This window comes from Eriocheir sinensis, chromosome 20 (genome assembly GCF_024679095.1).
Source record: "Eriocheir sinensis breed Jianghai 21 chromosome 20, ASM2467909v1, whole genome shotgun sequence".
Lineage (NCBI taxonomy): Eukaryota > Metazoa > Arthropoda > Malacostraca > Decapoda > Varunidae > Eriocheir > Eriocheir sinensis.
Window position 1 is genome coordinate 18,357,847 of NC_066528.1, and position 27,995 is coordinate 18,385,841.

A 27,995-nucleotide genomic window follows, 5' to 3' on the forward strand; every position below is an offset into this window, starting at 1 on the left:
CTGGACTCTGACATCAAGATCAAGATCGAGCTCACTTGGCCTGAAAACACTGAAGAAGAAGAGGAAGGACTATTTTTTCCCTTTTTCTTACGTAATTCTTCCTTCAGGCTCTCGTCCACGCCCTCAAGAACACTAAGTAAGGTGTGTGTGGGAGGGAGGGGGAGGGAGAGGAAAGGAAAGGGTAGGAAGGGGTAGGAAAGGGAAGGGAGAGGAAGGGGAAGGGAAGGGAAGGGTAGGAAGGGAAAGGGGAAGGGAAGGGAGAGGAAAGGAAAGGGAAGGGAAGGGTAGGAAGTGAAAAGGGAAGGGAAGAGAGGGGAGGAAAGGAAGGGAAGGGAAGTAAAGGGAAGGGAAGAGAGGGAGGAAAGGAAGGAAGGGAAGGGAAGGGAGAGGAAAGGAAAGGGAGAGGAAAGGGAAGGGTAGGAAGTGAAAGGAGAAGGGAAGGGAGAGGAAAGGAAAGGGAAGGGAAGGGAGAGGAAAGGAAGGGATGCGAGAGGAAAGGAAAGGGAAGGGAAGGGTAGAAAGTGAAAGGGAGAGGAAAGGAAAGGGAAGGGAAGGGTAGGAAGTGAAAGGGGAAGGGAGAGGGAGGGAAGGGAAGAGAGGGGGAGGAAAGGAAAGGGAAGGGAAGAGAAAGGGTAGAGATGGGAGGAAAGGGGAAGAGAAAGGGTAGGGATGGGAGGAAAGGGGAAGGGAAGGGAAGAGAAAGGGTATGGATGGGGGGGGGAGGGAAGGGAAGAGAAAGGGTAGGGATGGGTAGGAAGGGGAAGGGAAGGGTATGGTTGGGTAGGAAGGGGAAGGGAAGAGAGGGGAGGGAAGGGATGGGAAAGGAAAGGGAAGGGAAGGGAAGAGATGGGAGGAAAGGGGAAGGGAAGGGAAGAGAGCGGAGGGAAGGGAAGGGAGGAATGGGAGAGAAAAAATGGAAGGGAGGGGAAAGGAGGAGAGGGAATGGGAGGGAGGAGAAAGGAAAGGGAATGGGAGGAAAAGGAAGAAAAAGGAAAAGAAAGGGTAGGGATGGGAAATGAAAGGCTAGGAAAGAACTGGGTGTGATTCTGGAGTTTTATAATTGAACTGGGTGTGATTCTGGAGTTTTATCATTGAACTGGGTGTGATTCTGGAGTTTTATAATTGAACTGGGTGTGATTCTGGAGCTTTATAATTGAACTGGGTGTGATTCTGGAGTTTTATCATTGAACTGGGTGTGATTCTGGAGTTTTATAATTGAACTGGGTGTGATTCTGGAGTTTTATAATTGAACTGGGTGTGATTCTGGAGCTTTATAATTGAACTGGGTGTGATTCTGGAGTTTTATCATTGAACTGGGTGTGATTCTGGAGTTTTATCATTGAACTGGGTGTGATTCTGGAGTTTTATCATTGAACTGGGTGTGATTCTGGAGTTTTATCATTGAACTGGGTGTGATTCTGGAGTTTTATCATTGAACTGGGTGTGATTCTGGAGTTTTATCATTGAACTGGGTGTGATTCTGGAGTTTTATCATTGAACTGGGTGTGATTCTGGAGTTTTATCATTGAACTGGGTGTGATCCTGGAGTTTTATAATTGAACTGGGTGTGATTCTGGAGTTTTATAATTGAACTGGGTGTGATTCTGGAGTTTTATCATTGAACTGGGTGTGATTCTGGAGTTTTATCATTGAACTGGGTGTGATTCTGGAGTTTTATCATTGAACTGGGTGTGATTCTGGAGTTTTATAATTGAACTGGGTGTGATTCTGGAGTTTTATCATTGAACTGGGTGTGATTCTGGAGTTTTATAATTGAACTGGGTGTGATTCTGGAGTTTTATCATTGAACTGGGTGTGATTCTGGAGTTTTATAATTGAACTGGGTGTGATTCTGGAGTTTTATAATTGAACTGGGTGTAATTCTGGAGTTTTATCATTGAACTGGGTGTGATTCTGGAGTTTTATAATTGAACTGGGTGTGATTCTGGAGTTTTATCATTGAACTGGGTGTGATTCTGGAGTTTTATCATTGAACTGGGTGTGATTCTGGAGTTTTATAATTGAACTGGGTGTGATTCTGGAGTTTTATCATTGAACTGGGTGTGATTCTGGAGTTTTATAATTGGAATGGGTGTAATTCTGGAGTAAGAGGAAAGAATAGGGAAGGGAGGAAATGTAAACGGAATGGGTAGGAAGGGAAGGAATGGGTAAGGGTAGGTAGGTAAGGAAAGGGAAAGGATGGGAGAAAAGGGAAGGGAAGGGATGGGAGGAAAAGGAAAGGATAGGAAAGGGAATGGGTAAGGGAAGGGAAAGGATGGAAGGATAGGGAAGGCTCAATTGTACACTGCCATGGGATCTGAGTGATGGAGATACTAGCCGTTTTGAACTCAAACTATTCCTTATGTCTCCACAGGCACAATGGCGGAGCTGTCCTTTGCGGTGATATGCTCCAGCAACATGAACCGGAGCATGGAAGCACACGCCTTCCTCAGGTAAGTCTTAACCCGGTAGCTGTGGGGATCGTGTTTCTTAACCCATTCCATACGTCTGCGTCACGTATGGAAAGGGTTAAGAGGAAATGGAAGAGGAATAATCCTTTTCTAAACCTTTCAATCCTCTTCCACTTCCTTTTAAAGAGGTTTAGAAGAGAATTAAGAGGAAATAGAAAAAGATTGAGGTTTAAAAGAGGACTAATGATGATGACGTCGGACGCCCTTCGGATGCTGACTTTACCCATGAATACGTTAACCCGTCCGCTGCGACTGGCATGGATTTCGCCTTCACTGGTAGCCTGGTAACATATACTGCCTCTGTGGTGGATAGTGGAGTGTTTCCCATGTGGTATTGGTATGCTGCATATTCCCTCCTGAGGTGCATGACTTTACATTTTTCTTCATTGAATTGTAGCAGCCACTTTTTGTTCCATTCATGTAGCTTGGTGATGTCTTCTTGTAGGAAATCTTCAGCCAAGGGGTTAATCTGTGAGTCTACCCCATAAAAAGTAGGACGTTACTCTTTTAACGTGGGGTGTGGTTTTGTTTCCTGTTGTAATGCCATCTCCTTTCATCCCACAGTAAAAAGGGGTTCAATGTGCGATCCTTTGGGACTGGGGACAAAGTGAAGCTTCCAGGCCCAGCACCAGATAAGCCCAATTGTTACGAGTTTGGAACCTCTTACGACGATATCTACAATGACCTCCTGAAGAAGGACAAAACTCTGTATCCTTTTATTATTACATTATTCATGGCTATGCAGGTAAGGTCAAGGTTTGCTCTCATTAGGCAAGAAACAAAAATCATGATGAAAACCGTCTCATTTTTTTCTTTATTTTCTGCAGAGTAGTTACCCAGGTAGAGCATTTTCAGGTGAATTTACTTTTGAGCATTTCCAAGTTGCTCTCTATCAAAGCAGCCAGGCTTCACCATCCTCTGAGAGCTGTAATGTGTTCTCCTAAAGTCTTCCTTTGTTTCAGGTGAACTGTGGTAAGGCTCTTGGGAGAAGGCAGTGACCAGTGTTGCCTGGCACTGAAGGGAGGACCGGTAATCCTTAGACAGCGGTGGAACTATGTATAGACGGTCCAAAATTCAGTCAGTCAGTTTTGTATGGCAGAAATATAACAACACTTTCAGATTGCGGTAGAATCTGTATATAGACGAGATTAAGGATTTACTATTTGTTGAATAATTATAAAAGAACCATTTTGAAGAGAGTAAAGTTTCTTGGGTAATATGGTTTTCTGATCACCTTCACTAGATATTTGATTATTGTTTAACTAATCCTTCTAAAAAATGCAGTTAAATAAGTTACATAAGTTTCGGGAGCAGTGAGTAGCGGGCTTTTTTTATTATATTTTTCTTTACGCCCTTGAACTGTCTCCTTAGCTGAAAAAAAAAAGAAAAAAAATGTACTGGATCAATGTTAAAGTAAGACCATTGAATTTTGTGCTGCTTCTTTGAGTGAACCTTGTGTAAAGTGATTATTGTGAAGAGTGCTGTGAAGGAATACTCATTAACCCAGTAGCAGCGGGGATCATGTTTCTTAATGGTCCCCCCAAGCAAGAAAAATGAAAAAAATCACCCCTCACACAAACCATTTCATAATACATATCAAAGCATTTGTGATCAGTTTATGTATCATCTATTTTGGGGGGTTTATATCATGGCACAAATTTGGCCCTTCGCTGCTACACGGTAAAGCCACAAATTTGGCCCGTCACTGCTACCGGGTTAAGGAAAAGCAAGTCCGGATGAAACAGAAATGTCCATGCGTGGTTTGCTCATCTTGAACTGAACTCCGCACGGCCAAGAGCAGTAGAGATCCAAGAGTCCTTACCACAGTTCACCTGCCGGGATGCTTGCTGGGACCACTCCACTCATCTAAGCCTCTTGTTTATAGACATGCAAGCAGGACTGTGCCATTTTTCAATAAAGATAGATGCTTATGTGGCCCATTCATAACCTTCTTTTTTATGTTACCTAACTTGTCCAGGCGAAATCTATGAAGCAAAATCTTGTGAACTAATATTTTAATCATCCCATTTGGTTTCCATTTTAAAGAACTGTGACAAGATTATTATGAAATCAACTAAGTTTTATTAATTACTGAGTCTCAATTTAGCAATATCACATTCTATTCCTTTCTCAAGTAGTATTAAAGATCTTTCTAGTTAATAATTTCATGCACACAAGCTAATTGCCCTTAACCCGTCCGCTGCAATTGGCACGGATTTGGCCTTCACTGGTAGCCTGGTAACATACACTCCCAGGTCTTTCTCTGCCTCTGTGGTGGATGGTGGAGTGTTTCCCATGTGGTATTGGTGTGCTGGATATCCCCTCCCAAGCTGCATGACTTTACTTTTTCTTCATTGAATTGTAGCAGCCACTTTTTGTTCCATTCCTGTAGCTTGGTGATGTCTTCTTGTAGGAAATCCACAGTCAAGGGGTTAAACTAGGATAGGATAGCTTTAGTTCCTGTTACAGTATATCATGAACAGCCAGTCTTGCTCCATTGCCTTTCTACACTCAAGGGAAGACTAAAAAAAATACTTCCTTCCTTTTGTATATCTTCTTGTAGGAAATCTGCATTCAAGGGGTTAAACTAGGATAGGATAGCTTAAGTTTCTGTTACAGTTTATCACGGACAGCCAGTCTTGCTCCATTGCCTTTCTACACTCAAGGGAAGACTAACAAAAATACTTCCTTCCTTTTGTATATCTTCTTGTAGGAAATCCACAGTCAAGGGGTTAAACTAGGATAGGATAGCTTAAGTTCCTGTTACAGTATATCACAGACAGCCAGTCTTGCTTCATTGCTTTTCAACACTCAAGGGAAGACTAACAAAACTCCTTCCTTCCTTTCCTTTTGTTTATCTCATCCACAGCTGCCCAGCCTACAACACATCCCTGCCACTGCAAAGCCCACACTGTAGAAAAACACTGACCCACTCAATGTGTCCCCCTTCCAGACCTTTCACCCTCTGCCAATTCACTCACTGACTGCCAAAGAGACGTTACAAAAAGATCCTTTGAAGTATGGACATCTTATTTGCAACGAAGTTTTATTAATGGTCCTTTCCCATTCAAAGTTTTTGCTTACCTTTTTGTGGTGTAGCATAGCCTGGTTGTTAGTCTTGTAGCCTGCTGTGAGACTTTTAGAATGCTTCCACTCTTTCCTGTATATCATGGAAAGAGGATTAGGATCAGAACCAGACCCCATCCTCTCATTGTGGTCTTGTAGCCTGCTGTGGGACTTTTAGAATGCTTCCACTCTTTCCTGTATATCATGGAAAGAGGATTAGGATCAGAACCAGACCCCATCCTCTCATTGTGGTCTTGTAGCCTGCTGTGAGACTTTTAGGATGCTTCCACTCTTTCCTGTATATCATGGAAAGAGGATTAGGATCAGAACCAGACCCCATCCTCTCATTGTGGTCTTGTAGCCTGCTGTGAGACTTTTAGGATGCTTCCACTCTTTCCTGTATATCATGGAAAGAGGATTAGGATCAGAACCAGACCCCATCCTCTCATTGTGGTCTTGTAGCCTGCTGTGGGACTTTTAGAATGCTTCCACTCTTTCCTGTATATCATGGAAAGAGGATTAGGATCAGAACCAGAGACCCCATCCTCTCATTGTGGTCTTGTAGCCTGGTGTGAGACTTTTAGAATGCTTCCACTCTTTCCTGTATATCATGGAAAGAGGATTAGGATCAGAACCAGACCCCATCCTCTCATTGTGAAGTGTGAATAAGCTGCACAAAGCCTTGGAATCAGATAACTCATGAGTCTGTCTGGAATAAGGGTTGTATTCTTAAACATTTCGGCACCCAAGTACACATATTTGACAAGGCTTTCATAGGAGTTTGGGGCATTTCCAGGGGTAGTTTTATGACCCTGGTGGTAGCTCGACCCTTCTTCTGAACCATGAACCTAAAGAAGCACTCATGAGAACCCGACTGATCTCATTTTTGGCCTTTGGAAATAGTTGATGTGAGAGGCCGAAGAGTCTAAGAATACGACCCTAAGATAAACTTAAAATTGGAAATGCCCGAGCAAGTGGGTGCAAGCTAATGCCAGGGGAGTGAATCAAAAGAGAGAGAAGAGAATGGAAAGCACCAACAATTCCACAGTTATGTACATGTAAGCAGACAAAGACAATAATCCTAAAAAGCAAATAAAAAGGTCTTTGAGAGGTGAAGAATGTGTTGCTGCCATTCAAAGGTGTATGGCTGCACAGGGAAGGTGGTGATAGCTGTCTGTCTTCTGTGTCTGTCTGCCTTCTCTATGTGGTGTATATTCGTGTTCTATGGGGAGAAAATTCCTTAACTCTTCCTACAGATATACTCAAAACGGTCTTCTTCATATGTTAGATCGAAATAGAAGAATAAAGCCGGATCCTGAGCGGTTTCAAGTATGCAAGGACAAATTCGACATCATCGTTACCTGTGAAGAGAGAGTGTACGACCAAGTTCTTGAATGTGAGTACGGCCAGACCCTGGATTTGAATGTCGGCCGCCAGTGAATTGATTGTGAAAAGTGTTGAGAGAATTCAGTAAACAGGGGGAACAGTGCATCAGGCCTAGATAGATACACAGAGAGATGATCCCTTTATGGTAATTAGATGTACTTTTATAATGTAGTTAGTCACTTTTATTGATCTGTATATGATTATTTCTACATTAACTGATGGGGTAAACATACTGAACAAAGAATTGAAGTTAACCCGGTAGCAGCGATGGGCCAAATTTGTGGCTTTACCGTGTACCAGCGACGGGCCAAATTTTTGCCATGATATAAACCCCCCCCAAAATAGATGATGTATAAACTGATCACAAATGCGTTGGTATATATATTATGAAATGGTATGCGTGAGTGATGATTTTTTCTCATTTTTCTCGCCTAGAGGGACCATTAAGAAACATGATCCCCGCAGCTACTGGGTTAAAAGCTTGGCAGTGAAATTTGGCACCTTTCTATGCATAATATTTTCATTGCAGGTTTAGAAGCAAGAATCCCCGAGGAAAATACTCCGGTGCACGTTATAAACATAGACATCCAGGACAACCACGAAGAGGCCACGATCGGGGCCTTCATGATCTGCGAACTGGCGGCTCTGGTGAGTGTCCTGAGACCCTGCAGTGGGTGGTGGGTAGATGGTAGCTGTACCACATGCCCCCAGCTCTACATTTTACCTGCATAGTGGAAATGTGTTGTAGACAGGCAGGGTTAAAGTGGAGGTAGGTGGCTAGTTTACTTGTGAGTCGTAGCATCCCACTAAAGAGCAGAGCAGGGGTGTACCAAGCGTGTATTAGTTCAGTGATGTTGTATGGAGCAGAAACATGGGCTCTAACTAGAAAATTGATGGAGGTATTTAGGGCAAGCGATCGCAGAATGCTGAGGTATATGGCGGGGATCAGATGTAGCTAACAGATGTAGAGTAGTGGACCTGGAAACAGTGCTCAGAAAGGAAAGACTCTGATGGTTTGGAAATATAAAGAGAGCAGGGGAGGATACAGTGCTGGGAGTTTTGGAGAGATTGGAGGTAGAAGGAAGGAGACCAGTTGGTAGACTTAGGAAAACGTGGAGAAGGTGTATACAGGAAGACTTGGCATTGATGGGATTGGATGAGCATCAGGCAGAAGACAGAGTAGAGTGGAGGAGACCCATAAAGCATCCATCTGCTCAGGAAGAGTGAGAACGGACGTCAAACAAAATGATGATGATGATGATATTGTAGACAGGCATGAATGGGGTACAATTTAGGCAGATGTGGATGAGTGCAAGCTTGTTAGTGGAGTGAATCAAAAGAGGGATAAAGGAACGGAAGTCGACAGCACGTAAACACACAAAAGCAATGGTCAGGTATATGTGTGGTGTTCAGCGTCCTTTGGTTAGGGAGTCCGGTCTTAACCACCCGAAATTGACCTCTCTTGTGGCCACTCTTTCCTTTTGTCTTGTGGGAGCGGTGAGTAGCAGTCTTTTTTTTTCTAGTCCTTTTTTGTTGCCCTTGAGCCGTCTCCTTTGTTGAAAAAATAAATAAATAAATAAAATAAAATAAAATAAAAAAGCTTACTTCCTTCTTTCCTCAGCTGTCCGGAACTGACGATTTGGACAATGACATCGACGAGCTGCTTCACGAGTTTGAAACAAAATGCCAAAGGAACGTTCTCCATTGTGTACAGTTTTATTGAATATGTTGCGTTTAATGTTTGGGTCTCAGGGCTTGCTTCCTGGTATGTCATTCCTAAGTATCAAGATGTGCTATAGCTGGTTATATATCACACACACACATACACACACACTGTCTATAAGCTATACAGTCGTCCCTCAAATAGTTCGGTTTCGGCTTTATACGGATTGTCATAGAACTTTTAGGATTTTTAAATTTCCTGCTTGTTGGGAATTTTAAAACTCCCAAAAAATCTTAGAAAATCCACATAAAACCAAAACCGAACTATTGGAAACCATGCTATCTGAGGGATGACTGTACTCTGATTCAAGGGAACTGGTAAATCTGTGAACTGTTAAGCATGGGACGCATAACAAGTACGCTTCATTCCCACTGGTGCCAATGTTACCTTGTTTGTCGTGTTACTTTATTCACGTATTGCAGAGATTCCTGTATTCATTGTTTACGGTCTTCATGCTCCACATTGTTGGCGTTCATTCTAAATAACATGGCAGAAGGACCAATACCACTTTCACAGTTCCAATGAATCTTCCATGTCTCTAACTCGGCAATATCTGGCCACTTCCATAACTACATCCAGGCTGCCTCTCCATTACATGTGGGTCCAGGCACCACCAAGGCACGGTAAGGGGGGCGAGATTCAGTGGCCGTGCTGTGAGGTGACATGCAGCCATCCTCCCCACCAGCTGTGTTGTGGACAAGAAAAAAATATAAAAAAATTCACTTCAGTATTCTTTTCTATTTATCTTTGAAAGCAAGACACTTTTATGGATGTTTGGTGTAAAATACAGTGTGCTTAAATCAAAAGTCTCCATGTTTTCAGTGATGAGAACCTTACATCACAGGAGCTGAATCTAGATTCACATGAACTTGCCAAAATTAGAAAAGTGAATTGTTTTGAATGTTTTGTTTCAGTGTTTGAACATTTTATCTATTTTCAATTCTTGTAATTCACTGGGTAATCTTAATGTTCCTATAGGATGAAAATTCCAACATGGCAGTGGCCGGCATATTGCTTTATGTCATTTTCATGCTTGCCTTCAATACACGATGATGAAAATACAACTGGAAGGTGAACCTGAGCCACACTTGTTTTTAAGTATTGTAGCATGATGCTGAGGGAGTGTGCTGCAGCAGCATTAGCAACAGTACGTCACTATGAACTATTGATGTTATGAATGGTGAAAATGCATTAGACTGTGTAATATATCCTGGCCCATTGTTTTAGTTCATTATTATCACGGCAGTGTCTACGATGGATAGAAATCCTATAAAGTTTGACTTGTTTGTGTTGTATTTTTTGGTTGCAGTAATGAATTTGAAATAGATTACTCTTTCCATTAGGTTGATGAAAATATCTGGTTGTAAATCACACTTAGATCAGTGCTCAAAAGAGAGAGGCTTCCATGGCTAACAGACGTAAGATTACTTGGTTGATATACTGTTGTTGCGCTGTGCTATTGGCAGTAACAACAATTGTGTATTATGCTTAATTTTAATGTATGGCAGTAGTAGAAAAAATCAAGGGTTCCCACTTTTGTATAAAAAAAATATCCTCATTTTTCTCTGATTAATTTGAATTTTTTGTGAATAATTATTTTGACCTTTTTCCAGGTCTGACATCCTTATCACAAGTTAAAGATTTCAATGCTGGATTTATATGGGCTCATAATTTTGTAAATTTTGCCTTTTGAGAATTTTTCAATGAATTTCCTGACTTTGACTAGAAAAAAAACTTATTCCAGGTTTTGCCTGATTTCCAGAAAGAGTGGGAACCCTGAAACCTGTTAATATGAAAAGCAGCTGACCTGCACTTGTTTGGATTTGCAATTTTTTGTGACCATCATACGACACCTTCAGTCCCAATAAACGTGTATGTTTGTATTGAGGGGCAGACCTGTTGATTTCAGCTGAATGTTGCTTGTACTGACTGTGTGAATGAAACTGTGAGCACTGGTACTGATAGGGAGACTGAGAGGCCACCAGCATGACACCTCACCACACTGCCAGTGCCAAGACCTGTTACTAGTGACGGCACAGATGAGTCACATGCTGTATACCAAGACTTGTGTTGCCACAGTGTGACTGACCATGTGTAGTGTTTACTGTTGTCACCTCCATGTCACAGGTAGGGTAGCATTCATGTAGTCTCCCCCTTTCATACTTATTCATAATTCAGGGCTGTAGGCATCTAGTATAAATAATAAAAGCACCATGTGCAAGCCTTAGTGATCAGTGTCACAAGCTCCCAGCAGCCATCAGAGCTACTCTATGGCGCCAGAATGATGATGTTTGCTGTCAGTCTCAGTACCGTTGAGCTGGGTCTGCTAAGTGTCAATACTTGTTCACTCCAAGTATTGAGTATTGTATCCCTGAAATACTGAAACGGGCAGACTCACAACACTGCTTCATTACTTCTAATTTATCGCATAATGACAGTGTTACATGTTTTCTTTTCTTAGCCCCTCCGACAAGGTCCTGTTGTGATTTTGGCAAGCATATTGGGCGTCCCAGAAGCAGTGCACAAGGGGAAATTCATGTAAAAAGAAACATGACAACTTCTGCAGCAGGTCATTGATGATATTGACTGTCCTGGCACCAAAAAAGCCACAATCAACCCAAATAGATTTTTAGAATAATTATTATTTGTAATTTTAAATATATTGATACCTGTCATATGGAATTCTAGTTTCCTTTTATTATTTCTGCACTGAAGAATGTGGGGTAACTAACTCATTTTGGGGATTACAGTTTCCTGGACTGTTGGAATTCTCATGCCGTTAAAGCAAAATTGTTATTGTTAGTGTATTATTATATTAAAATATTTTCCGCTTTTCTCTCGACACAATTTGATACCTTTGAATTTGTATCTCAGCTCCTCAGACAAGTGACTAATTCCCTGGCAAGTCTTATAATGTAATTTCAACATCACAACACAGTAACACACACACTAAATTCTCCAGTCTCTGTATGCATGATGGAAGTTATAGAGCCATTATCTGAAGAGAGGTTGAAATAAAGAATCATCTGGCAAAACTCATTATCGGTAAATCATATGACGGGCAGCTATGGGTTAAAATGTGTGCCTATTTTTGCATGGTGTGTGTGCAGTTATTTGTGTCACTCGCTGCCCTCTGCTCCCCACAAGCACATCGCACTGTACCCTCCTACCTCTTCCGTAAGCCAATGAACATGACTCCTGGTGCTTCATCCCTTGACTTACAACACAGAATATAAGTAAATAGACACTTGGCAAAGATTATGTTGGCTTTGAGGTTACGTTGGGTAGAACATCACTCTCCCTCCACTTATCGCCTTGGATGTGTTTGTGGTTTATGATCAATGTCACTGATGGATAAAGCATTGATGAGTACCGTTAAGTAATGAAGATATACCAAAACATGAATATACTGCTCTGTTGCTTGTGTCTTTTTCTTTGTGAGAGTATGTAGAAGGACGGACATATGTACTTTTAATCATCGCTACTCTCAAACAGAATAATAGGAAGTTCGACCACAAGAGTGACTGTAAGGATAACTTCGTAGCGATAAGAAAAACAGAATTGAAAGGCTTATGTTTACTCTGTTGCTTGTCGTGTCTCTTTCTTTGTGAAGGTATATAGGACAGACATATGTACCTTTAATCATCGCTACTCTCAAACAGAATAATAGGAAGTTTGACCAGAAGAGTGATTGTAAGATTTATAATGGTAACCTCGTAGCGATGCTTGTCGTGTCTTTCTTTCTGAGAGTATGTATAAGGACAAGACATATGTACTTTTAATCATCGCTACTCTCAAACAGAATAATAGGAAGTTCGACCAGAAGAGTGATTGTAAGGTTTATAATGGTAACCTCAGCAATAAGGAAAACAGAACTGAAAGGCTTATGTTTACTGTACAATCAATTCAATCAAGACTTGGTCATTGGGTGTGTTGCACTGCGTCACGCTCACTGTTGCTAGATTATCGTACTCAGAGCCTTGTATAAACCAGTTTCCGAGCCATAGCTATTGCCAAAAAACACCGATAATTAACCATTTTAACGATAACTATATATGAAGGCAGTTATTGGGGTCCATAAGGCAGTTTTTGGGTCAGAAATCGGCAAACAGGAGGCTGAGTAAGGCAATCTGGCAATGTTGGTCGTGCTTGGGTGGTAGAGGGAGGGAACTGGTGGACTGCCGAGGCTCTACACATAAAGAGAGCTGCTGGGAGGCATGAACTTAAATACACTGAGGAGCCCATGATGGAGAGGGGAATGTACCACAAGATTTTTTTATCCATGATGATTTTGGTCCTAATCAACATTGCCATCGTACTCAGAGCATTGCATTCACCCGTTTCTGATCCATAACTTTTTTTTTTTTATAACAAAGGAGACAGCTCAAGGGCACCCCAAAAAAAGGAAACAATAATAAAAAAAGACCGCAACACAAAGACATCAGTAATTAACTATTTCAGCGATAACTATTTCAGTGAGTCTAGTTATCAGGGTGGAGGAGGCAGGTTTTGGGTCGGAAATCAGTAAATAAGAGAGGCTGAGTGGGACAGTCTGGCAGCGCTGGTCCGAATGCAGATAATGGACACGGATAAATAAGTAAATTAAATATATATAATAATTTTCTATTTGTAGGTGACTGTACTGTGTTTTAAGAAAGATAAATCAATTAGACATTTATTTGTTCATGATGACAGCTACAGGAGGCTTCATGACTTTTAACCCGGTAGCAGCGACGGGCCAAATTTGTGGCTTTACCGTGTAGCAGTGACGGGCCAAATTTGTGGCTTCACCGTGTAGCAGTGACGGGCCAAATTTGTGGCTTTACCGTGTAGCAGTGACGGGCCAAATTTGTGGCTTTACCGTGTAGCAGTGACAGGCCAAATTTGTGCCATGATATAAACCCCCAAAAATAGATGATGCATAAATTGATCACAAATGCGTTGATATATATTTTAAAATGGTTTGTGTGAAAGATGATTTTTTCTAATTTTTCTCGCTTAGAGGGACCTTTAAGAAACATGATCCCCGCTGCTACCGGGTTAATTAATCACTTAAAACTTTTGTTACATTATATTATTTTTGCCTTTTGTGTATCTATAATATGATGTGGAATTTGTTTTATTTACATTACATTTAAACTTTTATCATTTGATCATCCTAACCTCAGTAGTAGAACCTACTCCTTATATAGGTTAAAAATGTAACCAAACATGTGATACTAAATTAGTATCTTTTATAATAATCTTATGTGAACAGGCTGCCTATCCTCTCCTTGGCATGATTTGAGTATAAATATAATGCTATCATTTCTACATCAAGTTTCATTATCTTACACTCCAGCAGAGCTATTGTTGGGCCGAGAGATGCAGGGGAATGGAAACTGAGGTCTTTATGGAATGTAAGGAAAGGGATATGTTCTTTTTGCTTCATGTGGTAATAGTGTGATCGGAAAGTAAGAAAGAAAAGTACGAAGGGACAAAAACAATGATTGGGAAAGTAGGAAGGAGAAAAAGTAGGAAGGGTCAAAAACAATGATTGGGAAAGTAAGAAGAAAGAAAAGTACGAAGGGACAAAAACAATGATCGGGAAAGTAGGAAGGAAAAAAAGTATGAAGGGTCAAAAACAACACCTTAAATACCTAAAATCTGAACCCTTGCCCTGATCAGTGTAGGAAAACAGTGATTATAGTGATGGGGAGGATGATGATGATGATGTACCTTTATCAAATACCCATTACCCAGTGACAGGACGACTAAAGCTTGCGATGCTCAATTAAAGGGGCTATTACACTGGGCAAATTTCCCGTGGATCTTCGGTCAAACCACGATTTCCGCTGGCGTGGTTCTCATTTGTTTCTTGTTATTGCTGCTGCTGATGGCGAGTAATACCGTCGTCCTTCGGTGAAATCTACCGTAGCTTTGGAAGATCGTGGACGCGTCAGAAAACCACGGAAATATGAGAACGACACCAGCGGAAATCGTGGTTTGACTGAAGATCCACGGAAAGCTTGCCCAGTGTAATAGCCTCTTAATGTGGGAAGGTGGAAAACTGAGGGGAATATAATCTGGTTCTGAGTCCATAGTATAACCACAGCCTTAACAACATCACAAACTTAAACACACTCAAAACCTGTCCAAGAAATGATGAGATAATGACGCCACTTACCGACGCTTCGCTCCTAAAAAGTCGGTTTGTATTTTTTGGCTTCTACTATGAGGTGGTGAGAGTTGACAATGTCCGCCTTGATGTTGAGGTGGTTGAAGGCTGAGTGGGCCAGCGTGCGGTTGAAGGTGTGGTGGGCGGTGATGAGGGTCTCGAGGGCGCGCTGCAGCACCACCGTCCCCGTGCGGAAGTTGGTAAAGCACTGCATCACCTCGTTGTTCAGCCGCTCGATGGACTTCTTCCAGGTGGCCGAGAAGGACCTGACGAGAGGAACGACTTTCTCTGGAATGGTACAAATGTTTTACTAATGGGAAGCTACTTTACGAGAGCATGTGGTTCAACAGGAGCGTAGTGTAAAATTTGAATGGTGGAATGAGTACCGCAGACAGTCTTTATAGTTGAGAAAAAGGATCTGGAATAGTACAAATGTTTTACTTCTCTGTTCTGAAAATAGAAATACACTAATGGGAAGCTATTTTACAAGTGCATGTGGTTCAACAGGAGCGTAGTGTACAATTTGAATGGTGGAATGAGTACAGCAGACCGTCATTAGAGTTGAGAAAAAGGATCTGGAATAGTACAAATGTTTTACTTCTCTGCTCTGAAAATAGAAATACACTAATGGGAAGCTATTTTACAAGTGCACGTGGTTCAACAGGAGCAAAGTGTACAATTTGAATGGTGGAATGAGTACCGCAAACAGTCATTATAGTTGAAAAAAGGATCTGGAATAGTACAAATGTTTTACCTCTCTGCTCTGAAAATAGAAATACACTAATGGGAAGCTATTTTACAAGTGCATGTGGTTCAACAGGAGTGTAGTGTACACTTTGAATGGTGGAATGAGTACCGCAGACAGTCATTATAGTTGAGAAAGAATGCAAAAGAGGAACGACTTTCTCTGGAATGGTACAAATGTTTTACTAATGGGAAGCTACTTTACGAGAGCGTGTGGTTCAACAGGAGTGTAGTGTACAACTTGAATGGTGGAATGAGTACAGCAGACAGTCGTTATAGTTGAGAAAGACTGCACAAAAGGACCGACTTTCTGGAATAGTACAAATGTTTTACTTCTCTGCTCTGAAAATAGAAATACACTAATGGGAAGCTGTTTTACAAGAGCGTGTGGTTCAACAGGAGAATAGTGTATAACTTGAATGGTGGAATGAGTACAGCAGACAGTCTTTATAGTTGAGAAAAAGGATCTGGAATAGTACAAATGTTTTACCTCTCTGCTCTGAAAATAGAAATACACTAATGGGAAGCTGTTTTACAAGAGCGTGTGGTTCAACAGGAGAATAGTGTATAACTTGAATGGTGGAATGAGTACAGCAGAGTCATTATAGTTGAGAAAGAATGCAAAAGAGGAACGACTTTCTCTGGAATGGTACAAATGTTTTACTAATGGGAAGCTACTTTACGAGAGCGTGTGGTCCAACAGGAGAATAGTGTATAACTTGAATGGTGGAATGAGTACAGCAGAATCGTTATAGTTGAAAACGGATGCAAAAAAAGGACCAACTCTCTGGAATAGTAGAAATGTTTTACTTCTCTGCTCTGAAAATAACAACACGCTAATGGGAAGCTACTTTGAGAGCATGTGATTCAACAAGAGCATAGCTTGGATAACACATAAAAGAAACAAAAAAGGCTGCTGATAGTGCTCCTGCAAAAAGTGTCTTGACTCAGAAATAATCCAACACAGGGACATAAGAGAAAAAAGTCAAGCTCTGTTCCAATATCCGTATTAAGAAAACTGGACTGCAGAACTGCTATTTATCCCCTTGGCTGTGGATTTCCTACAAGAAGACATCACCAAGCAACAGGAATGGAGCAAAAAGTGGGTGCTACAATTCAATGAAGAAAAATGTAAAGTCCTGCAGCTTGGGAGGGGATATCCAGCACACCAATACCACATGGGAAACGCTCCACTATCCACCACAGAGGCAGAGAAAGACCTGGGAGTGTATGTGACCAGGCTACCAGTGAAGGGATATCCAGCACACCAATACCACATGGGAAACACTCCACTATCCACCACAGAGGCAGAGAAAGACCTGGGAGTGTATGTGACCAGGCTACCAGTGAAGGGATATCCAGCACACCAATACCACATGGGAAACACTCCACTATCCACCACAGAGGCAGAGAAGGACCTGGGAGTACATGTTACCAGGCTACCAGTGAAGGGATATCCAGCATACCAATACCACATGGGAAATGCTCCACTATCCACCACAGAGGCAGAGAAAGACCTGGGAGTGTATGTGCCCAGGCTACCAGTGAAGGGATATCCAGCACACCAATACCACATGGGAAACACTCCACTATCCACCACAGAGCCAGAGAAAGACTTGGGAGTACATGTTACCAGGCTACCAGTGAAGGGATATCCAGCATACCAATACCACATGGGAAACGCTCCACTATCCACCACAGGGGCAGAGAAAGACCTGGGAATATGTGTTACCAGGCTACCAGTGAAGGGATATCCAGCACACCAATACCACATGGGAAACACTCCACTATCCACCACAAAGGCAGAGAAAGACCTGGGAATATGTGTTACCAGGCTACCAGTGAAGGCCAAATCCGTGCCAATTGCAGCGGACGGGTTAAAGACCACACTGACAAAGAAGTGAAGCGGGTTCTGTACGAGCTCTGGAAAAATGGGGAAAAGGGACAAACTACAACCAACCAAAAATAAACAAGAGGAAGCAAAGGGGAGGCCGTTATAAAGGCTATCTCCCCGACCTTCAACTGCACTGAATGGGACTTACTTTCATAGTCCTTGAGAGCCTCCGTGCTGTTGTTGGCGATGAGGTGGTCGGTCTCCCGCACGAAGGTCAGCATGCCCCCGAAGTGAGGCGCCAGGACCTCCTCGATGTACTCCCCCGTGCGCTGCCCCAGTAACTCTTTCAGGCGCTCACACTCCCGGCTGTCCTCTCTGGTCTTTTCCTGCATGGGGTGGAGTGTTTGAGGGTGGATAAGCCGTGAATTGTAACGCAGTATATTTTAGGTCTGGAATGTTTGTTTTGGTCTATCTATAATTATAAAATACGACAGTACAAGAAGAAAATGAAGATGAGGTAGAAAAATACAAAAAATAAGAAGATGAAGAAGAAAAAGAAGAACACAAAGAAAAAGAAGAAGAAGAAGAAGAAGAAGAAGATGAAGAAGAAGAAAGGGAAGAAAAAGAATGCAAAGAAAAAGACGCAGAATTTAAAGAAGAAGAAGAGGAAGAAGAGGAAGAACAAGAATACAACTTTTAAATGCAATATAAGAAAAAGATTCAAGGTTTCAGGGTTCAAAAAGGAGAAAGAGGGACAGACTTTTAAATGAGACTGACACTTGAACACTTACAAACAACTTCCTTCCATAGTGAAACATAGATAGCTTAACCGCTTAACTAGAGTGCTTAAAACCCCATACTTAAAGAGAAGGAAACTATATCCAATACTTCAACTGTCGTCTTCGTGGAGGCTTACCGAGAGGACTGAGAGCATCATGTCGTAGTTATTGATGAGGAAGATAAGCTGGTCCTTTCTATTTTGGAACACTGCGGCCATTTTGAGGATAACCTTCTCCACCTCGTCCTGGAGCTGCAGCATGAGTCCGTCCACGCCCTCGAGGGGAAACTTCTCGTGCAAGACCATCACGGCGCCACTGAACTCAGCATAACGGCGCGTGATCTAGGAAAATGTTAAGAGTTCATGCTGTGTTTCCTTGATTCCAGATTTCCTAGAAGAAGGCATTATCAAGCTACAGGAATGGAAGAAAAAGTACAAAGAAACAGAGGAAGAAGAAGGTGAAGAAAATGAAGGAGAACTACAAAGAAACAGAAGAAAAAGAAGAAGAAGGAGAAGGAGAAGAAAAAGAAGAAGAATGATAAAGAAACAGAAAAAGAAGAAGAAGAAGAATTACAAAGAAAAAGAAGTAAAAGAAGAAGAAGAAGAAGAAATACAAAGAAAAAAATGAAGGTTGGTATCAAACACACAGTAGTTTACGTACATAATGTGGTCGCATATCCAGCGCTGCCATTTTCGACGGGTCACAGGACTGGATGCTCTGAATGTTCATCTTCACCACATACTCAAACCTGCAAGTAAGACGAGAGAATGAGAGAAGCAGAAAAAATAAAAGAGAAATGAGACGAAAAGAGAAAATAAGTAAAAAAATATGTCTGGAGGAAAAGAAGGAGAGGAAAAGGAGAAAGTTGGAAAGTTTCGTTTAGTCGGCGCAACATCTGAGGAAAAGGAGAATAAGATTAAACAAGAAAATAGGTTAAAAGAAGGAAATAAGAGACTGGATATTAAAAACCTCCAACAAATGCTCCTTCTTTCACCATTAACCCCTTAACTGCGGATTTCCTACAAGAAGACATCACCAAGCTACAGGAGTGGAGCATGAAGTGGCTGCTACAATTCAATGAAGAAAAATGTAAAGTCATGCACCTTGGGAGGGGATATCCAGCACACCAATACCACATGGGAAACACTCCACTATCCATCACAGAGGCAGAGAAAGACCTGGGAGTGCATGTTACCAGGCTACCAGTGAAGGGATATCCAGCACACCAATACCACATGGGAAACACTCCACTATTCACCACAGAGGCAGAGAAAGACCTGGGAGTGTATGTTACCAGGCTACCAGTGAAGGGATATCCAGCATACCAATACCACACGGGAAACACTCCACTATCCACCACAGAGGCAGAGAAAGACCTGGGAGTGTATGTTACCAGGCTACCAGTGAAGGCCAAATCCGTGCTAATCGCAGCGGACGGGATAAAGTTCTCATATAAACAGGATTACGGAATAGTGTTTTGTCTCATTCCTATAATCATGATACACAAGGGAAAGAAACATACCAAAAATATAGAAAAACAGAGATAGACAGAGAAGAGAAATAGAGAGAATAGAGAATAGAGAAACAAAGATTGAGGTGAGAGAGACAGAATGTGAAAGAAAAATCAACAAGGTCACGTAACTTCCATCAACCCGCACCAAACGTCTCCTCCCCTTCCTGACCTTACCTCGGCCAGATCATATGTAGCAGCTGTTCCCAATGATTGTCGAGGGCAGGCACGGCTCTCTTGTGGCACAGCAGACGGTACTGGTGGATGAGGTGGGCACACAGGTACAAGGCAATGGAGTCGTAACAGCCCATCACCACTCCACAAACCTCCTTCTGCTCAGCGATAGAATACATGGATGTTATTAACCCAGTAGCTGCGGGGAATGTGCTTCTTAAGGGCGAGAAGCGAGAAAAACGAGAGAAAAAAATCATCACTCATGTAAACTATTTTATAATATATATCAATGCATTTGTGATCAGTTTATGCATCATCTTTTTTTGGGGGGGGTTTATATCATGGGAAAAATTTGGCCCGTCGCTGCTACACGGTAAAGCCACAGATTTGGCCCCTCTCGTCCCCTCTCCTTCCTCCCCTCTCCTTCGTCCTCTCTCCTTCATCCCCTCTCCTTCGTCCTCTCTCCTTCATCCCCTCTCCTTTGTCCTTTCTCCTTCATCCCCTCTCCTTCATCCCCTCTCCTTCGTCCTCTCTCCTTCATCCCCTCTCCTTCGTCCTCTCTCCTTCATCCCCTCTCCTTCGTCCTCTCTCCTTCATCCCCTCTCCTTCGTCCTCTCTCCTTCATCCCCTCTCCTTCGTCCTCTCTCCTTCCTCCCCTCTCCTTCGTCCTCTCTCCTTGGTCCCCTCTCCTTCGTCCTCTCTCCTTGGTCCCCTCTCCTTCCACATACCTGGACATGCTGTAGAGTCTTCCCCATGACAGTCGTGAAGAGCTTCATGGCGTCTGCATCACGCACCATGAAAAACTCGGATAAAAAGATGTACTCCCGGCAGCCGTTATCCATAAGGGCGTACTGCTGGCTCCGGAACAGGACCTCGAAGGCATACTGGGGAGAGTGTGGATAAGTGTGAATGAGTGAATGATTTTTTTGTCATGGGTGAAGAGATGAAAAATGATGCCTTCAACACACTTTCCCCTTCTTTTTGTTGTTTGTAGTCCATATTTTCTTATTTTTGGGGTTGAGTTGCGATGATCCGTTTCCATTGTAATTTTTTTGGAAGACTTTGAAGTGTTAGAAACAGAGGGTCAGGTTTTTTTCTTCCTTTTCTTTCTTCTTCCTTTCCTCTCATAGTTATTTTTCTTCCTGATACTCATGGATTAGCACTGGACCGAGCGAGACGGAGGAGGAGCATTGCAAGTCCCGCACCAAGTGTAGAAATAGAGGATCATAGTTTTTTTCTTTCTTTTCTTCTTCCTTTCCTCTCATAGTTATTTTCCTTCCTTATACTCATGACTTAGCACTGGACTGAGCGAGACAGAGGAGGGTCATCGCAAGTCCGGGGCCGAGAATGGAAGACGGTAGAAATTGAGGGTCATGTTTTTTTTTCTTTCTTTTCTTCTTCTTTTTCTTCCTTTATTTCCATAGTTATTTTTCTTCCTTATACTCATGACTTAGCACTGGACCGAGCGAGACAGAGGAGGATCATCGCAAGTCCGGGGCCGAGAATGGGAGACGGTAGAAATTGAGGGTCATATTTTTTTTCTTTCTTTTCTTCTTCCTTTCCTCTCATAGTTAATTTCCTTCCTTATACTCATGAATTAGCACTGGACCGAGCGAGACAGAGGAGGATCATCGCAAGTCCGGGGCCGAGAATGGGAGACGGTAGAAATTGAGGGTCATAGTTTTTTTTCTTTCTTTTCTTCTTCTTTTTCTTCCTTTCCTCTCATAGTTAATTTTCTTCCTTATACCCATCGATTAGCACTGGACTGAGCGAGATAGAGGAGGATCATCGCAAGTCCGGGGCCGAGAATGGGAGACGGTAGAAATAGATAATCATAGTTTTTTTTCTTTCTTTTCTTCTTCTTTTTCTTCCTTTCCTTCCATAGTTATTTTTCTTCCTTATACTCATGACTTAGCACTGGACCGAGCGAGACAGAGGAGGATCATCGCAAGTCCGGCGCCGAGAATGGGAGACGATGAACTATATATGAAAAAGAAGAGGATAGTGTGTTGAAGGCATCGTTTTTCATCTTTCCACCCTTGACGTACCTCCTATATGGTAAACAAAATACATATACAAGAAAAATGCAAGAAAACAAGAAAAATACCCCCTGGAAAATATCTCTTATACAGTAAACAACAACAAAAACAACTTCTATACAGTGAATAAAATAAATAAACAAGAAAAATACAAGAAAACAAGAAAAATACCTCTTATACAGTAAACAACAACCAAAAAACAACTTCTATACAGTGAATAAAATGAATAAACAAGAAAAATACAAGAAAACAAGAAAAATACCTCCTGGAAAATACCTCTTATACGGTAAACAACAACAAAAAAACAACTTCTATACAGTGAATAAAATGAATAAACAAGAAAAATACAAGAAAACAAGAAAATACCCCCTGAAAAATACCTCTTATACAGTAAACAACAACAAAAAACAACTTCTATATAGTGAATAAAATGAATAAACAAGAAAAATACAAGAAAACAAGAAAATACCCCCTGAAAAATACCTCTTATACAGTAAACAACAACAAAAAAACAACTTCTATACAGTGAATGAAAAAATAAACAAGAAAATATAAGAAAACAAGAAAAATACCCCCTGAAGAATACCTCTTATACAGTAAACCTCAACAAAAAACAACTTCTATACAGTGAATAAAATGAATAAACAAGAAAAATACAAGAAAACAAGAAAAATACCTCTTATACAGTAAACCACAACAAAACAACCCTTCTAAACAGTGAATAATATAAATAAACAATAAAAATCACTCCTATACACTAAACAAAATAAATTAATAAAAGAAATACCACATCAAGCAGTTCCTCCCACCTTCGTCTCCCCTTTGCCAGCGGTGTGCGGCACGATGATGTCCTGGGTGAGGCCGGCCGGGGAGAGCACGCAGTCCCTCGTCCCCAGCGTGAAGACCGTCCCTCGGCTCTTGAGACTCTTGGTGAAGAAGGCGCCGGAGCGAGAGTCCTCCACACCCATCAGGTCATCTCGGGTCACACCTTCCTCGTACTGCAAAGGGAAGGATGCCGCAGAGATTAGCTAAAAGATGTATGATAGTAATGCTTAGTTTGCCTGTTTATTTACGTCAAGGTATCTAGAATAGTCATTAGCATATCACCAACATCACTCATAAACAAACTGGTTAAGTAATCTTTTTCGACTGTTTGGGAAATCGGAAAAAAATGTCAGCTTGTGTGATATTGGCAGAAAGGTTAAATGAACTGTACACTTTGCAAACTTTACTGAACTGATGTTGATGCTTAACGAACCTGCAGCTTCCACAACTGCTTGGTGTAGGACTGGAAGTAGGAGCTGTACACTCGACTCATGGTCTCAACGTACTCATCGTGTATTTCAGCTGCTATGGTCCTGGCGTGCAGCAACAGAAACTCAAAGAAAAATCTGAAAACAACAACAAGAGAATTCATTAGTTTCCGAACATGATAAATTGAACTGTATGTCATAGATCATAGCGTTCTGTGGTATCTGAATCAACAGGTGTGTCTCATTAACCCGATAGCAGCGACGGGCCAAATTTGTGGCTTTACCGTGTAGCAGCGATGGGCCAAATTTGTGGCTTTACCGTGTAGCAGCAACAGGCCAAATTTGTGGCTTTACTGTGTAGCAGCAACGGGCCAAATTTGTGGCTTTACCATGTAGCAGCAACGGGCCAAATTTGTGCCATGATTTAAACCCCCCAAAATAGATGATACATAAACTGATCACAAATGCTTCGATATATATTATGAAATGGTTTGTGTGAGTGATGATTTTTCTCATTTTTCTCGCTTAGAGGGACCATTAAGAAACATGATCCCCGCTGCTACCAGGTTAAAACTATAGGTAGAAAACAATACTGAATCCCTGCATCAATATAACAAGGAAAGAATGATCAAAGGATTATCAAACTCCTACTTGTGCTTAATCATGGCGTTCTATGGTATCTGAATTAACTGGTGTGTCTTATTAAAACCATGGGTAGAAAGCAATACTAAATTCCTGTATGAAAGCAACAAGAAAAGAAAGATTATCAAACTGAGCCTTACTTGTGCTTAATCATGGCGTTCTGTGGTATCTGAATCAACTGGCGTGTCTTATTAAAACTATGGGTAGAAAGCAATACTGAATTCCCCTATGAAAGCAACAAGAAAAGAAAGATTATCAAACTGAGCCTTACTTGTGCTTAATCATGGCGTTCTGTGGTATCTGAATCAACTGGTGTGTCTTATTAAAACTACGGGTAGGAAGCAATACTGAATTCCCCTATGAAAGCAACAGGAAAAGAAAGATTATCAAACTGAGCCTTACTTGTGCTTAATCATGGCGTTCTGTGGTATCTGGTAGTTGGAGAGAGGCTTTCGGAATTGGTACACCTTCTGCAGTAGATACTCCCTTATTTTTGAGACCGCCTTCACGGTGAGCTTATCCACGATGTCCTGTACGTCCTGGCAGGAATGGGCATCTGCAAACACCAGGAAAGGATACAAGTCAGAGGAGAAGGAGAGTATCAAGACACCTTTCCTCCACTGATGCCAGATTGTCGTACTCAGAGCATAGTATTTACAAGTTTCTGACGCCTAACTATTGCCAAGAAACATCAGGATCTAACTCTTTTAACAATAACTATAAATGAGTTTCGTTATCGGAGCCCAGACGACAGTTTTGGGGTAGGAAGTTGGGAAATATAAGCGGCTGAGTACGACAATCTGGCAACAGTGCTCTCCTCCTAAACAGACCTCTCTTTTGGCCACTCATCTGTACATTTTTCTAAGGGGCAGTGATTAGCATTTTTAATTTTTTTTTTCACCTGTTTTTTTCTGCCCTTGAGCTGCTTCCTTTGCTGTATAAAAAGTAATCTTGACAACTCTGGTGACCTTATTCAGTTCATCTAAGTTTGCAAAGTGTACAGTTTATCTAAGTTTGCAAAGTGTACAGATCATTTAAGTTTGCAAAGTGTACAGTTCATCTAAGTTTGGAAAGTGTAGAATTCATTTAAGTTTGCAAAGTGTACAGTTCATCTAAGTTTGCAAAGTGTACAGTTCATCTAAGTTTGCAAAATGTACAGTTCATCTAAGTTTGCAAAGTGTACAGATCATTTAAGTTTGCAAAGTGTACAGTTCATCTAAGTTTGCAAAGTGTACAGTTCATTTAAGTTTGCAAAGTGTACAGTTCATCTAAGTTTGGAAAGTGTAGAATTCATTTAAGTATGCAAAGTGTAAACAGAGGCTCTTAGGTGAAAACATCCACTCTTTTTTTTTCTTCACCTATGTACATATAAAAAAAAATTACACTATTACCAGAAGAAAATAAAACCTTGCAAAAATATTGGTTGATGTTGGTTCCATTGGGGCAAGCTAATATATTATGTGTTCAGTTAAGACTACATGCAATCCTTCTAAAGATACAATTACAATATGGAATAGGTAACAAGTGACAATGGTTTACAAAATACGGAACATAACCTTTCCTTCTGAATAAAAGTTACCACATATGATCCAACTACTGACCTCTAAAGTTTTGTTCCTTGATGAATTTACTCTTCTGGTTGAGAGCCTTGAGCTGCTGCATGAAGAGGTTGTCAGTGACGGGAGTGTTGAGGATGTGACTGAGGGGGTAGGAAGAGGACAGTTTCAGAATACTACTAATTGCGAGCTTCGGTTTCAAGATAAATTTAAATGGATTGTCAGAGAAAGAACTTGCCATGTATATCCGTGATGGGTGTGTTGAGAATATGGCTCGGGGAGGAAGAGATTAACAGTTCCAGAATACTCTAATTACGAGCTTCGGTTTCAAGATAAATTTAAATGGGTCGTCAGAGAAAGAACTTGCCATGTATTACTAGTTCAAACATCTTTCTTTTTCTCTCTGGCTTCCTATTTCTTTTCAATCTTTCCATCGATCATCATTCTTCTAGTTTTTTTTCTTTCCCTTTCTGCTACTCCTTTATCTTCCTCCACTTCCAAGATAGATCAGACTGGGTTGAAAGGGAAAGAACATTGTGCCATAAAAAGTAAGATTGTATTCCTAGTTCATGGTTTTATAAGGTTGGATGGTCTTAAATTGCTTTCTTTATCAGTGACAAAGGCATGGGTTGAATGAGAAAGAACATTGTGCCATAAAGAGTAAGATTGTATTCCTAGTTCATGATTTTATAAGGTTGGATGGTCTTAAATTGTTTTCTTTTTCAGTCACAAAGGCAAGGGCTGGTGAGAAGGTGCCTGGAAAGTGGAATGATATCGAAGAAGTCTGTAAGAAGTGTATTAACTAGAGGGAGGTATGAATTAGCTTGTTGGTGTAGCAAGAAAAGTGTACGATGGGAGGATCATCAGAGGCTATTCACAAAGGGTAATAAATGATGTGTTCAGGGACAGACCAGTTGACGTCACTTGGGAAAATGAATGCAGAGATCAGATTTTTGACCTCTGAAATTTAGGTGATCTTGGTATCTTATTCAGTCTCACTATCTTAAAGTAAAAAAAAGAAAATGAGGAGAAAATAAGAGAACGGAGAAAAAGAGAAACTAAGTAAAGAAATACATATACAATTTCTTCACTCCAAGAGATTTTACCCATTCAATATAATTTTTTGTAATCAATGGTCTTGTGACTCTTGAATACAAACAGTCATATTCTTAACCCGGTAGCAGCGACGGGCCAAATTTGTGGCTTTACCGTGTAGCAGCGACGGGCCAAATTTGTGCCGTGATTTAAACCCCCCAAAATAGATGATACATAATCTGATCACAAATGCTTGGATATATATTATGAAATGGTTTGTGTGAGGGGTGATTTTTTCTCATTTTTCTCGCTTGGGGGGACCATTAAGAAACATGATCCCCGCTGCTACCAGGTTAAACATTTAGGCGCCAAAGCTCACATATTTGACAAGGCTTTCATAGGAGGTCCAAGCTTTTCCAGGGGTAGTTTTCGGACCCTGTTGGTAGGTCTGACCCTTCTTCTGTACAGCCTAAAAGACACATTCATTACAGCTCAACTGATCTCATTTACAGCCTTTGGGAATAGATGATATGAGAGGCGAAAGAGTCTGAGAATACCGAGCAAAGAGTCTTGAATCACTCACTGGATCATGACTTCCGGAACCATTAGCTGGTCGATGAAGGTGGACATTTCCTTGTGGACTTGCTTCCGGTTGGTGAGCTGGACGTTGATGGAGGCTGACTGCTCCTGGAGGGACTGGATCTCTTGGCTGATGGTGGACAGGTGGGTCAGGAAGCCCTCCAGCATCCCTTGCATGTTCTGTGGATAGCATGAGAATGGGGTGTCGAGTCAGAGCATCTTCCAGCGGGCTATTTTTGTTATTTTTTTTCGTGTGTGTGTATGTCCTTGAGCTGCCTCCTTTGCTGTTGAAAAAGCTTGGTTAGTATTCACATTAAGATACCAAAAGAGGAGAGTATCAGGACACCTCTCCTCCCGAAACTGACCTACCTTTTGGCCACTCCTCTTGATTCTTTTGTAGGAGCAGTGAGTAGTGGGCTTTTTTTTCATTAGTTTCCTTTTTTTTGCCCTTGAACTGTTTCCTCTACCGTAAAAAAAATGGGGGGTTGGGGGGGGGAGGCAAGAACAGTGGCAGTTACAAACCTCGAGTATGGAGTCGCATTCTGTGATCTGATGGTGGAGTGTGGCGATGTTCTGGGCCTTGTTGATGTAGTCCTGGATGCTCAGGTTCTCCAGCTGTTAAAGTATAGAAGTAGTAAATCTCAATGACTTAGAAGAATGTAACTAAATTAGAGTAAAAAGGGAGATATCTAAGATTTTTGAGAGTGTGGTGCTTCAGTAAAAACTTGTTGGTAAATACAAGACTTTTGAGAGTGTGGTGCTTCAGTACTTGTCAACTGATACACATACATTCATCTACATGGAAACACACACAAACTGATGATTCTGAATGACTTAAAATGGAGCCCACCTGTCGCAGCTCCTTCTCCACCGACTGCGAGTACTGCCGCAGGTCTGTGCCCGAGGTGAGAGCCTCCCGGATAACCTCGTCCTCCAGCTGTGCCTTGATGCTGGAGTCCACATCTTCGCTGCCACCAGACTCCGACGCTATCATGCTTTGTCTCACAGCTGAAGTCAGACCTGGACGAAGGAATCAGAAGCTACTGT

General features: G+C 41.6%; 2 protein-coding genes across 7 annotated transcripts; one reads left to right on the plus strand and one right to left on the minus strand.

Annotated features, from left to right (window-relative positions):
- LOC127001324 (RNA polymerase II subunit A C-terminal domain phosphatase SSU72-like) lies at window positions 1–11,328 on the plus strand. 2 transcript variants are annotated; one of them, XM_050865803.1, is made up of 6 exons: window positions 1–141; window positions 2,375–2,453; window positions 3,036–3,179; window positions 6,794–6,933; window positions 7,453–7,571; window positions 8,545–11,328. In XM_050865803.1, exons 2-6 carry the CDS (start codon window positions 2,380–2,382, stop codon window positions 8,644–8,646), a joined length of 579 nt encoding a protein of 192 aa, XP_050721760.1. In that variant the 5' UTR covers window positions 1–141; window positions 2,375–2,379; the 3' UTR covers window positions 8,647–11,328. The 2 variants fall into 2 exon arrangements, with proteins under 2 accessions (XP_050721760.1, XP_050721761.1); XM_050865804.1 differs by having other exon boundaries at window positions 16–136.
- Window positions 7,504–27,992, minus strand: LOC127001322 (vacuolar protein sorting-associated protein 52 homolog). 5 transcript variants are annotated; one of them, XM_050865800.1, is made up of 14 exons: window positions 27,799–27,992; window positions 27,471–27,563; window positions 26,953–27,128; window positions 25,380–25,477; window positions 24,181–24,334; window positions 23,142–23,274; window positions 22,693–22,881; window positions 20,573–20,728; window positions 19,848–20,002; window positions 18,821–18,908; window positions 18,298–18,501; window positions 17,590–17,767; window positions 14,813–15,091; window positions 7,504–7,647 (listed from the first exon to the last, which is right to left on the minus strand). In XM_050865800.1, the coding sequence occupies exons 1-13, from the start codon at window positions 27,940–27,942 to the stop codon at window positions 14,826–14,828; spliced, it is 2,034 nt and encodes a 677-aa protein (XP_050721757.1). In that variant the 5' UTR covers window positions 27,943–27,992; the 3' UTR covers window positions 7,504–7,647; window positions 14,813–14,825. The 5 variants fall into 5 exon arrangements, with proteins under 5 accessions (XP_050721757.1, XP_050721756.1, XP_050721755.1 ...); XM_050865799.1 differs by lacking the exon at window positions 7,504–7,647 and adding an exon at window positions 9,183–9,331; XM_050865798.1 differs by lacking the exon at window positions 7,504–7,647 and having other exon boundaries at window positions 13,308–15,091.
- Window positions 27,993–27,995: the final 3 nt, after the last annotated feature.

What these genes read in the sequence shown, in the direction of transcription:
- LOC127001324 (XM_050865803.1), top strand. Translation starts at nt 2,380, where the DNA reads ATGGCGGAGCTGTCCTTTGCGGTGATATGCTCCAGCAACATGAACCGG. An exon ending in GAAGCACACGCCTTCCTCAG is followed by an intron (nt 2,454 to 3,035) that starts GTAAGTCTTAAC and finishes TTCATCCCACAG; the next exon opens with TAAAAAGGGGTTCAATGTGC. An exon ending in TCTGCGAACTGGCGGCTCTG is followed by an intron (nt 7,572 to 8,544) that starts GTGAGTGTCCTG and finishes TTCTTTCCTCAG; the next exon opens with CTGTCCGGAACTGACGATTT.
- LOC127001322 (XM_050865800.1), bottom strand. Translation starts at nt 27,942, where the DNA reads ATGATAGCGTCGGAGTCTGGTGGCAGCGAAGATGTGGACTCCAGCATC. An exon ending in TGGAGAAGGAGCTGCGACAG is followed by an intron (nt 27,564 to 27,798) that starts GTGGGCTCCATT and finishes ATACTTTAACAG; the next exon opens with CTGGAGAACCTGAGCATCCA. An exon ending in AACGCCATGATTAAGCACAA is followed by an intron (nt 23,275 to 24,180) that starts GTAAGGCTCAGT and finishes TGTTGTTTTCAG; the next exon opens with ATTTTTCTTTGAGTTTCTGT.